This window comes from Myotis yumanensis, unplaced genomic scaffold, assembly GCF_028538775.1.
Source record: "Myotis yumanensis isolate MYYU_CA2020_CCGP unplaced genomic scaffold, mMyoYum1.0.hap1 SCAF_7, whole genome shotgun sequence".
Lineage (NCBI taxonomy): Eukaryota > Metazoa > Chordata > Mammalia > Chiroptera > Vespertilionidae > Myotis > Myotis yumanensis.
In genome coordinates, this window is record NW_027223758.1 from 18,791,573 (window position 1) to 18,807,530 (window position 15,958).

The following is a 15,958-nucleotide window of genomic DNA, read 5'->3' on the forward strand; positions in this document are numbered from 1 at the left end:
TGGAATACTATGCTGCTGTTAAAAAGAAGGAACTCCTACCATTTGCAACATCATGGATGGAACTGGAGAGCATTATGCTAAGTGAAACAAGCCAGTCAATGAAGGAAAAATACCACATGATCTCACTCATTCATGGATAATAAAGACCATTACAAACTTTTGAACAATAATAGATACAGAGGCAGAGCTGCCTCAAACTGATTGTCAAACTGCAGTGGGAAGGCCAGAGAGAGTTGGGGGGCAGGAGGGAGGGGAGTAAGAGATCAACCGAAGGACTTGTATGCATGCATATAAGCATAACTAATGGACATAAGACACTGGGGGGTAAGGGAGGGTAGTGGTTTGTCAAGGGCGGGGGGGGGGGGGGAAAAGGATACTTATGTAATACCCTTTGTAATACTTTAAGAGGAAAATAAAAAAAAAAAAAAAAAAAAGGTACAAACTTTTCAGGTATAAATAAGGACTAGGGATATAATGCACAACTTGATGACTATAGTTAGCACTGCTAGTGATACATAGGAAAGTTGTTAGCAGAGTAGATCCTAAGAGTTCTCATCATGAGGAAAATTTTTTTTTCTTTTTCCTTTTACTGTATTTTTATGAGATCATGCATGTTAACAAAACATATTGTGCTAATCATTTCAAAACATATGTAAGTCAAACCATCATGCTGTAAATCTTCACATTATACTGTAGAGTGCTGTATGTCAATTACATCTCAATAAAACTGAAAAATAAAATAAAAAGGGAGGGCTATCATGAAAGGGAAGCTAGGATGCCGAGGAAGCCAACAGTGGACCTTTTGTTATTCCATCAAGGGGGACTCAGACTGTGGTCCTCAAGCCCCTGTGTCAGAAGCACGTGGAGGATACTGACAAAAAGCAGATTCCTGGCCTCAAGCCCAGCTCTCCTGAATTGGCCTCTGGGAGGTTGTGAGCCTGAGAATTTGCACTTAAGACAAGATTATTCTTCTGCGCACAAATGTCTGAGAACATTGGTCTAAGATGGCAGTTCTCAACATTGGCTGCATGTGAATCAAACATCAAAAAATAATGATGTCAGACAGGCCCCAGGGATGTTGATTCCATGGGCTTGTCCAATATGCAGCCAAAAGCTTAAGCAAAGCTGATCCAGGGGAATGGTTCCTACCTTCCTGGGCAGTACTGGGGTATTTGATAAAAGTGGCAGCTTTCCAGGCATGACCAGAGTCTGAGTCGTGGACCTGACATGCTTTGGATATATTTTTAACAAGCACTGCAGGGATTCTGATGATCAGAAAATCTGAGAAACTTTGGTCCAGGGGGTCATTAAGCATCTCTTAGGAAGTAGCATTTTAAACCAAGGTCAAGGGGACGAGTAGGAGTGACTGAGTGAAAAGACAGGGAAGGGGAGGGCTCTAGGGGAGACAAGGTTCTGGAACAAAGGATTTAGAGGCTAGAGAAAGCAAGCATTGTGCAGGTGATAAGCTTGAGAAAAGACAGGAAGGCATGAGCCCCAAGTATGACAGTAAGCGAGAGCCAGGAATTGTAAGGCAGAGCCCGTGCACCCACATCCGAACACTGGGACTTTATCTCAGGCACAGCCAGTAGTGGCAGAGTTGAGATGTGATCTGATCTTTATCGACAATTCCATGGAGAATGGAATCAAGAAGTGTGGGACTGGAGCCGTGGCCAGTTTTCCTAGTGGTTAGAGCATCGGCCCTCGGACAGAAGAGTCTCAGGTTTGATTCCCAGTCAAGGGCACGTACCTTGGTTGTAGGTTCAGTCCCTGGCCCCAGTCAGGGTGTGAGCCAAACGATGTGTCTCTCTCATATCGATGTTTCTCTCTCTCTCTCTCTCTCTTTCTCTCTGTCTCTCTCTCTCCCCCCTTTCTCTCTTTCTCTTTCTCTCCTCTCCCTCCCTTCCATCTCTAAAACTCAATGGGAAAAATATCCTTGGGTGAGGAATAAAAAAAGAAAAAATGTGAGACTGGAAAGCAGGCCCACACTAATGAGAGGTTGCTGCAGGAGTCTGGCCAGGTATGACTGTAAGGGACAAAGCTGGGAGCTGTCACAAGGCCATGCATGAGTAAGTCCCAGGCGAATTATCAATAAAAACTGTTGCACTTGTGCAGCTGGCTTCAGTCACTTATAGGATCCTGCAATGCTCCAGGGATAAATACACATTTGCTAGTAGATTGGTCCTAGGCCACTCAGGGTAGACCAGCTGGCTCTAGGTTTAGAGTAAGCACCCACAGAGAGCAAAGTGGAACCCAGGGCTTCTCGAGGAGACAGTGGATGGTTACATTTTCACTTGGAGAGGCCAGGGCTCCAAAGAAAGAGGTCACTTGGGACACTGTGGAGAAAATCCTGTACAGACGTGGCAGAGGTCTTAAGCAGGAGAGCGTGGGGGTCCTGGAAAAGCCAGTCCGAAGCCCAGGAAGAGACGGGCTTCTTTGGCTGAAAGAGGAGTCTGGCCTCAGGGAGACTGAGGAAGGGCTCTTTCTTAAAACATTCAAAGGTGGTTCTGGAAAGTGAATTATATGCTTGAGATTGTTCGCCTGTGTATAATCAGCAGAACTGGGTCTCTCACAGAGACCTGCACTTGCCCAAACTTAGAGCTGGTTTACCAACTTCTCGCTAGAAAGAGTAAAGTACAAAATGTTGACTTTTTTTTTTAGTTCTCTGTGAGGACTGCCCCTCACCATTGTTTTTCAGAATTCCTCTATTTATGGTATCAAATTATCCTGGACCTGACTTCCCCGTCATGATCAAGGCAGCCAAGGGGATTCAGGAGAGAACAGGCATCTTTGGAGGACTTGCACACTGAAATGTTTTTAAGAGATTGCAGTGTTAAGGTTGGAGGAATGACCTCTGCTAACATGCGGTAAATCCTAGAAGCCAACAGAATTTTAATCCCTCTACTTATTGATCTTTATCTGAAGAGAGAAAGGTGTATGAACCTGAGCAGGTAGCTTCATTCCTCTGGGCCTCATTCTTTTTGTGCAGAAGAAGAGATATTTGGAGTAGTGAAAGATCTGTTTGTTTTCTTTTAGCTTTAAATTTCAGTTTATTCTCTAAACTCTGACAGGATTAAAAACCAATGTCAAAGTTCTAGATTATTTCCAGTCTGAGAAAAATGATGCATTCATAAATCAAGTTGGTATTTTCTCCACAGTCTGTTTGCCTAACTCCTATGACCTGTGAGAGAAAATCAGTTTACATGTTGCCCTTGTGTAGCTGTGCTATGTAAAACCTCATCTTGAAGAAATCAAAACCCAATTTTATGTACAACTTTTGAGGAAGAATCAATTCATTCACTTTAGCCTATTGCCTTGGGCAGAATGCATGGTGATACCTTGGACCCAGAAGGTGGCTCTTCCACATCCCATAGTTGGGCCAAGAGAAGACCCTGAGTTGGAGCCCAGGATCCATCCCTAGGGTTTAAATTTCAAGCCTGTTATTTTCCAATCATGTGAATTTAGATAAACTACTTTAACAATCTGAGGCTCAGGGTTCCCATCTATAAAATGGGGATAAGGCCCGGCCAGCATAGCTCAGTGATTGAGCGTTGACCTATGAACCAAGAGGTCACGGTTTGATTCTCAGTCAGGGCACATGACTGGGTTGCAAGCTCCATCCCTAGTGTGGGGTGTGCAGGAGGCAGCCCGTCAATGATTCTCTCTCATCATTGATGTTCTCTCTCTCCCTCTCCCTTCCTCTCTGAAATCAATAAAAATATATTTGAAAAAACCTATCTATCTATCTATCTATCTATCTATCTATCATCTATCTATCTAAAAGCCTAAGCGACCAGTTTACCGGTTGCTATGATGTGCACTGACCACCAAGGGGCAGACACTCAATGCAGGAGCTGCCCCCTGGTGGTCAGTGTGCTCCCACAGCGGGATCACCACTCAGCTGACTGGGATGAGTGGGGCTGGGATGAGTGGGAGCGGCTCCTCCCTGAATCCCTGCAGGACACGCCAAGGGACCCTATCTGTGCACGAATCTGTGCACTGGGCCTCTAGTATATATATAAAATGGGGATAAGGCCTTAGAGGTTTTTTGTAGGGTATAAAGGTAGATCACCATGTAAAATTAACTAGCATGATACTGAGCTCTCAATAAAGAGTTTATTAATATTATTAATATTAAAATATATTTCATATATTGAGCATCAATGTAAGTTTGAAGGGAATAGACACTATTTCCCATAAATATTGGTCACAATATTTAAAAATAAATGGAAAGTTTTTCAGTTTTAAGGTATATTCAACCCTCAAATAAACACATATCCAATTAAAAAATGCACTTTCCTAGAGGCATGGTATCTTTGAAGTAGACCTATAATATACCAGGAAGTCATGAAGACCTGTTCATGATCTAACTTTCTATTTTTCAGATAAGACAATAGAGATCCATAGTAAGTGAGTGATTGCCCACTTAGTTGCTGGAAGACACTAGCAATTCTATCATATCTATCCTTCTTATTTATTAAGAAAACCCAATTTTATTCAGAACAGCAATGTTATCAGTTATAAAACTACATTTCCCAGCCTCTCTTCCAGTCTGGGGTGGTCATATGACAGTTTGGCCAATGAGAAATAAGCAGAAGCCACTGGGCAGAGATTTTTGGAAACAACTTTAAATGGGGCTGACTTAGCTGGTGGATTTATTTTTTCTCTTTGCTCCTCTCTTTTTTCTGCCTGAAATGTAAACACAATGGTTGGAGCTCCAGAAGCACCTATAGAACACAAAGGTGGAAGAGGAGAAATCCAGAAAAAGCTGGATTGCCTGATTCCTGGTGGCACCCCCCCACACACTTGCCTGGACTCCCTACCTCTGTATTATCTTTCACATGACAGGATAATAAACCCTTTTTTATTTATCTATTGTTATTCAAATTTCCTGTTTTCAATCATCTAATACCAGCACCTAATCAGAGGCTGTCTAGATATTCAAATTCTGCACAACAACACCTTGGTTCATAGAGCCATTGCCTTACTGGGTGCCAACCGCCCCCCACGCCCCCCACTCTCCTCCCCCAGTCCACAGAACAGCAATGGGCTGGCTGCTTATGTAGCCCCTTGAGTGGGGTTGAAAAGACAAATTCCTGGGCCATTCATTCCCAGGGATTTGTGTTCAGTGACTCTTGGCAGAGAGTTGGGAATCTATTATTTTCCAACTCCACCTCACGCTCAACTTCACTAGTTATCAGGGAGATGCAAATTAAAACTAAAGTGGGGCCTTGACTTATGAGTGTCCTGACTAACAAGTTTTTTGAGATACTGGCTGTCTCTCTCGGCTGATGTTTTGCATTGAGTTGATAGAGTAATTTGAGTTAACGAGCTCCTTAACGAGCTCCTTAACGAGCTCGGTCTCAGAACGAATTAAACTTGTAAGTCAAGGCCCCACTGCACAATGAAATTCCACTGCACACCCATAAGCATGGCTAAAGTGTAGAAGACTGACAATAACCAATGTTGGCAGGGATGTGGGACAACTCTAACTCTCATACTCTGCTGGAGGAAGTGTCAGTGGGTACATTCACTTTGGAAAACTACTTGGCAGTATCTATTAGAGCTGCACATATGTATTCCCTTGGATCAGCATTTTGACTCCCTAGAACAGTGATGGCGAACCTATGACACGCATGTCAGAGGTGACACGCGAACTCATTTTTTTTGGTTGATTTTTCTTTGTTAAATGGCATTTAAATATATAAAGTAAATATCAAAAATATAAGTCTTTGTTTTACTATGGTTGCAAATATCAAAAAATTTCTATATGTGACATGGCACCAGAGTTAAATTAGGGGTTTTCAAAATGCTGACATGCCGAGCTCAAAAGGTTCACCATCACTGCCCTAGAAAATACCCAACAGAAATGTGTCCTTAGCTTCACCAAAAGACATGCACAAGAATGTTCATAGAAATATTACTCATAATAGCCCCAAAGTGGAAACAACTCAAGTACCCATTTATCATGGAGTAATATTCTACAATGAGTATGAACGACTTATAACCAGAAACAACAGCATGGAGGAATCTCTCAGACTTTCAGAGTAAAAGGGACTGGTACTTAGACGTAGGTAACAGTCTTTTTCTTGATTTGGGTGCTGGTTACATGGGTCTGTTAACCTTGTAAGAAGTCATTGAGTTATACCTAATATCTGTACACTTTTCTCAGTGTCTATTATACTTTGATAAAGAGTTTACATGTAAAAATCCATGCCCTGGAAGCCAGTTTTGGAAAGATTGTTCTAGACCAAGCATCTCAAACTCGCAGCCTGTGGGCCGCATACCTCGTTTATTTGGCTCGTGTTAGCCTTTGAGTTTGACATGCTTGTTCTAGTGGGCCATTTTACTATGGATGCTTCCTTTGACCCAAAAATTTGCCTCTTTATGACATCTGCTCCTCAAACCTAGCTCAGTCCGAACAACACAGACAGTCACGGAAGAACCCAAAATATTTGAAGGTAGCAGTTATCCCTCCCTCCTCTGCCCACATGTTCCCATTAAAGAAATTCTTTGAAATTTCCTCTAATGGCCCTAACCGGTTTGGCTCAATGGATAGGGTCCCGGGTTCGATTCCGGTCAAGGGCATGTACCTTGGTTGCAGGCACATATCCAGTGGGGAGTGTGCAGGAGGCAGCTGATCGATGTTTCTCTCTCATCAATGTTTCTAACTCTCTATCCCTCTCCCTTCCTCTCTGTGAGAAATCAATAAAATATATTTTTTAAAAAAGAAATTTCCTCTAATGGTCACACGGGGACATGTGAACAATCTTCCTGTGACTCAATAAGCCACTTTCAAGCATTTGGCAAAAAAGCACTTTATAATATTGGAAAACAGTGGTGATTGGGCAGGACAAAGGAAGGGTTTCCCTTTTCCCCCTGGAATCATGGGGTGGTTGTTCTCCCTCTTTCACAGTCCTGAGGGGTATTCAGTGTGACAGCATAATTTGTTTTCTGCATTCACATTGCTTCGTAAAAGTGTTTTATTGGGCCTCTGGGAGGGAAAGAGCCCTTGATTGCTGTCACATGTGTCACCGTCACCGAGGACTCCCAGTTGTCTTGTCTCAGGCAGAGGAGAGCAGTAGGAACTGTTCCTGGAAAGTCTTCCCCTCATCCCTCTGGGCACTTTTTGGGGATATTTCATGCTGACCAGTGGTTTTCACTGCTGGCTACTGGGGCCCCTTTGCCCACAGGTGCATAAAGCCAGACATGCTCCCAGGCATGCTCTTAGCACAAGAACATGTCAGCCCAGCTCCCTTGCCTTGAGGGAAAACAACCTCTGAGGCATAAACATTTATACTCCAGAGTTCCCCATGGGATCAAGCTGACGCCAGAACTCCTAAACCTGCATACTTGCTTGGCTTCTCCCTGACCCTAACCTGCTTCCTCCACTTCCTTCTGGCCTCTTCCTTTAGAAACCACTTGCAGGAAACTCATCTCCGAGTGTGCTTCCAACTCAGGCAGTTGGTATTCTGAGAGATTGTAGGACTGGCTCCCAGGATGGGCTTGAACCACCTACTTCCAGCTGTCGTTCTTCGCTGCTCCATGGCAATAGAGAGCATTAAATTCATGACCATTGCTCTAAAACAGAGTGTGCCTAAGTGGTGACTGCACTCTCTTCCGGAAGGATATCTACAAGTGTGTGCTCAGGAAAGCTGGTGCAGAGCCCATGAATCCAGTAGCCTTGCTCCATCAATTTGCGTTGTTCCTTTGCATGCATATAGGCCTGGGCAAATGGTTTTTGCTTGCCAAAGTCCAAGGAGACTTTGAGTCAAGTTCTGCCCTCTTAGATTTAAAGGGAGACCAGAAACCCCTTCTTGCTTTTGGAGTTCTCCTGCTCGCTGTTCTCTGCCAGGCTCAGTGGCAGGCAGCAGGCTCCCCTGCTTGTCTGCTCCCAGCTGGAGTGAGCAAAGCCAGCTCAGGCTCCAGGGCACAACAAGCTCTGAGATGCACAGTTTCATCTGCAGGAAATGTATATAATCTGTGAGTAGGATTCGGTGTCTGCGCTTAATAGAAACTCTTTGACTGGTGTCTATCCCTGGTGTCCTAAAATTCCCACCTGACTTTTGTTAGAAGAATTGAAGTTTGGCTTGGTCCAAGAAGAGGAGTCACTCTCAATTTGGGGCCTTAACTGTAAAAGGAGGATGTTTATGCCTTTTCAGCTTGAAGGCAGAGGGCTGGACTAGATAATCTTTCAAAGTCTCTTCCTATTCTAGGAATCAACTCTTGCCCCTTTTGCAAGTCAAAAAAAGCGTTTGTGGAGAGAGACAAGCAGGGCTGCCTCGAGATTGATGCTCAAAGCTCCAGTTGCCTAGCAACAGCTGAGCAGGGGTGGGAGGTAGAGACTCAACTCTGCTTCCCCAGGAACCTGAATCCAACTTCTCACAAGTGGCTGGTGCAGCAGTTTCAGACAACTCCCTACATGGTGGGCATTTGCACTCACACCGAGTGCATGGCGCCCGAAGCCCACATGTTCACTGTTCAAAAACAAGGCTAGTCTCTGGTTTGCACCAAGAGAATATAGAGTAGCAGGTTGTCAAGTACCTCAGCTGATACGTATATCGAAAGTGTGCCCAGCAGTAGGGATATGTGGCCTCTCTGTGGAATGGTGAGAACAGAGAGGATGGTCTCCTCTTACCTGTAGCGTGGAAGGTTTCCCGGTAAAGCCCATTTCTTGGTCGATACTGCATGACTTTGCCCACCTTGTCTCAGTGTTAAAAGTGAATTCACCTTATAAGTTAACAAATATTGAGTCGGAGCACCCTGTTTGACACATGTTCTGAGTACCTTGCTAGATACCCAGCTTGAAAATGGTTTTATTTCATTTAGCTGATGGTGAGTATTATTGGAATAAAATAGCCACGGGATCATCCAGAGGATAAAGAGAAGTTTTTATGAAGAAGAGACGACCTACCTGCCCCTATTTGGTATATGAGCAAGTAGCTGATATGGGTGGTTGGGTGTCAGTGTCCTGTACTGTCCTAGGGGTATACTTTCCCAAGGGTGATTGTATCAGCAGTTCTTTTCTGTTCAGGAAGGCAAGGCACTCCCGAAGAGGGAAGAATAAACAGGCTCAGCTCAAGCTTGCCTAAAAGGACAAGCCATTAAAAAAATGTTTCTCATCCTAGCCAGTTTGGCTCAGTGGATAGAGCATCGGCCCACAGACTGAAGGGTCCTGGGTTCTATTCCGGTCAAGGGCATGTACCTGGGTTGTGGGCTCGCTCCCTGGCCCTGATCAGGGCATGTGCAGGAGGCAACCAATTGATGTGTCTCTCTCACATCAATGTTTTTCTCTCTCTATCTCTCCCCCTCCTTTTCACTCTCTGTTAAAATCAATGGAAAAATATCCTCAGGTGAGGATTAACAAGCAAACACAAACAAAAAAGTGTTTCCCTACATCTAAAACTCATGGAGAGATTCTGAGACATGTTGAGTTCAAATAATGGATATGTGTGATCACCTGCATAACTTTTCTGAGGAACTGAGTTTCAAAGAACTTTCACAATGAGAAAAACCTCACTTTCAATGTTTATGAGAGCTAGGTTTTCAATAAAACCATGTCTGAACCACAGGAATTCTTCCTCTGTCTACAGGATCCTCAGTGGGCCTATTGTAGTTTTGTGGTGTGTGTGTGTGTGTGTGTGTGTGTGTGTGTGACTTAGGACCCATGGTTCATTTAGAAATGCCCACCAGAGTTCATTGACCCTGACTGTTGGCAGGCTCTTGCATCCACTTTTGCCTCCATGGACACCTACTGTTGGGTGGAGAGACACATGTTAGTCCACCTTACAGAGCTGACCTTCAGCCCGAGCTGGAAACATACTTAGCCTCTAAAGCCAGAGCAAACACTCCAGCGGCCTCTGGAGCTGCTGCAGATGTCCCAGAATGCCTCAGAGTGCAGTTGCCATACAGGTCTGTGGTTGCCTGAAAGGGAAGATATTGAGCAATGAGTCACACTATTTTGAATCTTTTGAATCCCAAAACAATATGGAGCAGAGAATTATCTATTTTTTTTAAAAAAAATTTAAACTCTTCCTTGTTCTGAAGAAGATAAGATGAAGGTAAAGCTAAATTTAGCACCCATATATCTATTTGAACCATGCATTTTATCTGAGTTTCCTAGCAGCCTATGCAAAAAGAGACACACAATCAATTAGAGTTACAGTGTCCACAAGATAAAAGCAAGCTAGTTGTTCCGAGAAGCACTATCTGCAGTTATTCCAGAGACTAGGGAGACATTTTCTGGATTCTACAATAAGACATGATAGGTGGAGAGGCACAAGCCAAGAATTTTATTGCACTGGGGTCATCTTTCAGAAAGCCCAAGGGCTACTGCATTAACATTTCTTTTCCATTCAGGCACTATACCAAAGAGGGAAGAATACTCGGCTCAGCTGAGGCTGGCCTAAAAGGACAGGCCATTAAAAAGAAAATGTTTCTCTCCCTCTGAAATTCATGGGAAGATTCTGAGACATTTGGAGCCAAGATAACGGATACGTGAGTGGTCACCTCCACAACTCTTCTTAAGGGGGAGATCTTCTCAATGATCAACCGAGTTTTAAAGAACTTTCACAAAGAGAAAAACCTCACTTTCAATGTTTGGGAGGGCCAGATTTTCATTAAAATCATGTATGAACCACAGGAATTCTCCTTCTTCCTCTGTTTGTCCGTAGGGGAGCATGTAACTAACTCAGTGGGTCTATTGAAACACCTCCCAAATTCTTGGCTTGGAGGTCCGAGGAAAGGCTGATCTGTGAGTGAACTATCCAGAGAGAGGAAGAGATCCAAAAAGGTTCATTACACTCTATAGAGATTTATTTCCAAGGGGTTTGGAAAATTTACCATTTTCCCTAGTTGCCCAGGAAGGAAGAGTTGCTCAGAAAAGTGCAATTAATCTAAGTCTGGCCCTGGCCGATGTGGCTTGGTTGGTTGGGTGTTGTCCTGTGCAAGGAAAGGTTGCTGGTTCTATTCCCAGCCTGTCAGGGCACATGCCTGGGTTTTGGGCTTGGTCCCCAATAGGGGGTGTAAAGCACGGATCTATGTTTTGCTTTCATATCAATGTTTCTCTATCCCCCTCTCCTTCCCTCTCTCTCTAAAAATAAATTAAAATATTAAAAAAATCTGCCCTAACTGGTTTGGCTCAGTGGATAGAGCGTTGGCCTGCGGACTCAAGGGTCCCAGGTTCGATTCTGTCCAAGAGCACATACCTTGGTTGTGGACACATCCCCAGTAGGGAGTGTGCAGGAGGCAGCTGATCGATGTTTCTCTCTCATCGATGTTTCTAACTCTCTATCCCTCTCCCTTCCTCTCTGTAAAAAATCAATAAAATATATTTAAAAAAATCTAAGTTTGTGATTGTTAATATTTTGTTTTCTCAATCACTGACCTATGATGAAAACTACTACACTTTCCCTGAGAAAATACACATGTACCTGATTTGGGGAGGTTTATAGACCTAGAAAAGTCCATCCTTGGATTTAAAAAAAATTACTGTAATACTTGGCTCAGGTGGGTGGTGATGAGGTGACCCAGTTCTTTTTTTTTTTTTTTAAATATATTTTATTGATTTTTTACAGAGAGGAAGGGAGAGAGATAGATAGTTAGAAACATCGATGAGAGAGAAACATCGATCAGCTGCCTCCTGCACATCTCCCACTGGGGATGTGCCCGCAACCAAGGTACATGCCCTTGACCGGAATCGAACCTGGGACCTTTCAGTCCGCAGGCTGACGCTCTATCCACTGAGCCAAACCGGTTTCGGCTACCCAGTTCTTTATATTAGTTTTCCTTATAAGTGATCTGGTGGGGCAACTTTTTGATAAAGCGGACTTTGTCATTACTTGCAAATCAAACAATAAACTTCAAGAAAGACAATCTGTGGAAAATGAGCTGCAAGGGGGTCATCATGTCCTTGCTTTCAAAAACATCCCCCTAGGTGAAATCATTATTATCCATTTTTTATGCATCCTTTCAGTCATTTTTCAACAAAAACGTAAGTATACATATATATTTATACTTAGCTATATAAGATAGAAAAAATATTTATATATCTTTTATAAATATTTTCATGTCTTACATTTCTCTACCTTGATAACAAAGCATTATCAGGCCTGGAGGAGAATGGATCTCCTCTCAGAACCTGTGCTGTCTTTTTAGGGAAGTGGGTAACTCCCTTTCCTCCCATGACGTCACGGTGTCCGTGCATGACGTCACAGGACCTTACATTCCACAACCTTACAGAGGGCCAGTGGCCTCACTCACCACTCCGGCCTCGGGGTTCCTCTTTCTGCCGTTGCTGAAGGTGGAGGCCAAGGTGGAGGAGCAGCTCTCGTCGTACAAGGCTGTCCTACCGTCGTTGATGGCTGAGTTGATGGAGATGGTCCACATGCTTGAGGCATAGCCATCGCAGTTGCAGTCGTCGTAGCTGCCGCCGTCCCCAGAGGCCCACACATAGATGCTGCCTTTGCCGCCTCGGCCCTAGGGAAGGACAGAAGAGATGCTGCCAACGCCCACGCCCGCGGGAACCAGGGGCTGAAGGGGGTCCTGCCAGGTGTTGGGGGTTCCAGATCCGGGGGGACTGGACTTGAGTTTCCTCAGCAGCTCAACCAAGTGACTGGATTCGGTTCTGTCTGCCCATGATAACCACTACCCTCTAGTGAGGCACCAAGAATATTTTTCTCCAAGGTAAGGATTCAGTATATAAAGTCATCCGAACTTACAATTTAAGCTGGGAATAAGGTGATGAGAAAAAAACGGGAAGAATCTCGGTAACATTTACAAATGAACTGCTTTTAAAAAGTCAAAATATATGAAAAGGAAAATGAAAAATCCCCCTAGGTGAAATCATTATTATCCAATTCTTATGCATCCTTTCAGCCATTTTTCAACAAAAATGTAAGTATACATATATACTTATACTTAGCTATATAAGGTAGAAAAAACATTTATTTTATATATAGTTGCATATTGTTTATATAAAATTTACATATATGTAGATATGATAATAAAATACACATCTTATGCTAAAATGTATAAGTATTATAAATCATATATGTGCATACACACATATGTAGATGTACTACATGCATATTTACAAATATAGGTATACATGTATACATATGTATATATACATGTATATATATGCCTACATACATGTGTATTTTTTTTACCCAATTGGATCATACCAAAAATTTTAAACATGATATAATATGACATTTTACTTATGCTGGAAACACAGAATATAAAAGGGAAGTCTAATATGATCAAGTAAAACAGAGCAAAAATAACTTTAAATACATAATGATATGCACAATGTCGTTACCATATGCTACTTAGTTATAAATGCCAAGCCTAGTCATGAATACTGGTTAGTGTTGCTTTCCTGGCTTGAACAGAACTTTCGCCGTTCCCTATTTCTAGGAGTATTTTCTCCACTTTCACCCCCCAGGAGTGGCCGTTCCTTCTGGATTCCCGTATTCGGGTCCAGGGTGAGGGCTGGGCTGCTCTGTTTTCCCCGTGGGCTGAGTGGAGGAGGGGAGCGCAGCGATGCCGTGTGGGAGGGGAGCAGCAGTGTACCGCCTCCCCCTTCTCCTTAGCCTGGCCCAGGCCACTAGGGAACCCTCTTCAGGGATGGCAGTTCTGACAAATAGGGGCGAGAAGACAAATAGAAGCCATGGCAGAGGAAGACTGTTCCTGCCTGGCCCCAGGGGTCCACAGTCCTGACTCTGGTTTTTAAGGGCAGAGATGCCAGAAGGGGGAGAAGATGACTGGACTACCTCCAAGCTCTTTCCACCTCCTTTCTGACCATGAGAAATGACATTTCGATCGCTTCTAACAGGACTTGGAGTTAATTAGCCTGTGATTGATTGAGTCGATATGTTAACAAAGATTTATTCAACCACTAGCCGAGAACTGTCCTCAGAGTCTTTGGTAAATCTAGACTGGAAAACGCCACCAAAGTAAGCAACTGCTCTCAGGAACCAGGACGGAGAGAGGAATGGATCATCCTGACAGCTGGTGTAGGGAATCACACTCCCAAACAGACAAAGATGTGGGCTCACTGTCAAGAAATGGCAGCCTCTGAAAGTGAAACACATGCAAACGAGGGTAATGGATCTTTCCCCTGAACCAGTTCCCAGGTGGGCTGCTGGTGAGACAAGCAACCTTTGCTGAAAGGAAATCAATGCTGAGAGCGTTTCTCGCCTTGGTGTGGGGAGAGTGTTAGATTGATTGTGACTCATTTTTCAGGGTTCCCTTTATGACTTTGCAGTCCTGCCCACCGAGAGGAGGGGTCCACTCCCCACCCTTGATTCTGGCTGGCCTGTCGTCTCGCTTTGGCTCACAGACTGTGGCGGAGAGTGGTGCTGTGTCAGCTCTGAGTATAGGTCTCAAGAAGCCCTATACACCTCTGCTCTCTCAGAACTCTGTCTGCACCATGGGGACAAATCCGAGGTTACCTGCGGTTGATGAGAGACATAGCCCAGTCAAATTCACTGCCCCTGCTGACAGCCAGACTTGCGAGGGAGGCCATTCTAGACCAGTCTGTAGCTCCCCCTCTAGCTGACCACAGATGCATGAGCGAGGCCAGCTGAGATTAGCTGAGGCTGTTCCAGGTCTGCAGAACAACCCAGCCAACTTGCAGACTGTAAGCAAACTTAAATGGTGGTTATTAAGCTACTAAGTTTTGGGGCAGTTTGTAATGTGGCTTAGCTCACGGATACACAGAGAGCAACTGTTTCTGCAGATTAAACAGCAAATGTTATTTGTATTGTATTGGAGTATGCTATTTGCCCACAGGAATACGTTGATTCCTAGGAATATTAAGCTTCATTTTCTAAGCAAGAGAGAACACATAAGGCAATAATAATTATATCCTTGTTTCTAATGATTGGGTATTAGAACCAAATAGTTCCAGGGTAAGATAGGCCAGTGAGACTGCTGGTGGGAATGCAGACTGGTGCAGCCACTGTGGAAAAACAATATGGCGTTTCCTCAAAAAATTAAAAATGGAACTTCCATTTGACCCAGTAATCCATCCCACTTCTAGGACTATCTCCCAAGATACCAGAAACACCAATCAGAAAGGATATATGCACCCCTATGTTCATAGCCACACAATTTACAATAACTAAGATTTGGAAATAGCCTAAGTGCCCATCAGCAGATGAGTGGATTAAAAAACTGTGGTACATCTACACAACGGAATACGATGCTGCTGTAAAAAAAGAAGTAATTCTTACCATTTGCAACAGCATGGATGGAATTGGAGAGCATTATGCTAAGTAAAATAAGCCAGTCAGGGACAGATAAATATCACATGATTTCACTCATATGTGGGATATAATGAACAACATAAACTGATGTACAAAAATAGAACTGGAGTCATAGAAGCATCGAACAGACTGTCCAACCTATGAAGGAAGGCAGAGGGTGAGGGGGTAAGAGATCAACCAAAGGACTTGTATGCATGCCTATGAGCTTAACCAATGGACACAGACAGTAGTGGGGTGAGGACATGTGCTAGGAGGTGGGGGTGGCCGGGGAGAGGTCAATGGGGAAAAAAGGAGACTTATGTAATACTTTAAACAATAAAGAATTTTAAAAAAAGATAGACCAGTGAGGATAAAACCCTAGTTCTGGGGCAGATGAGTGGGGATAGGGCATCTCTAAGAGGACTGAGAACTGAGTATGGGATAGGTCTGTTATTGGCACGCTGCACTTTCCTGTTGTAAAAGTAACTTAAACAGAGCCACTTTCCAATGGGGTCAGAACTGCCTTGCCCCTCGCACCCCTCAGACCTCTAGAATGTGAAAACAGGGCACTAACCTTCGGACTGGGCCTACAGCAACATTATATCTCAAACAACTGTTTGCAAAAAAAAATGAGGAGAAAGCAGATACTATGACTTCGGACTGGAAATGAAGAAAATTCTTTAGAAGTAGCATCATTATGTTCCCCTTCT

General features: G+C 43.7%; 1 protein-coding gene across 1 annotated transcript in view; it reads right to left on the bottom strand.

The window, feature by feature from the left end:
- The window catches only part of PCSK2 (proprotein convertase subtilisin/kexin type 2), a 264,456-nt gene that overhangs the window by 15,777 nt on the left and 232,721 nt on the right, over window positions 1–15,958 (bottom strand). The window contains exons 9-10 of the mRNA XM_070419880.1: window positions 12,259–12,474; window positions 9,821–9,921 (exon numbers count right to left, since the gene is read on the bottom strand). Of these exons, the coding sequence (XP_070275981.1) occupies window positions 9,821–9,921; window positions 12,259–12,474 (317 nt within the window). The remainder of the gene's footprint in view (window positions 1–9,820; window positions 9,922–12,258; window positions 12,475–15,958) is intronic.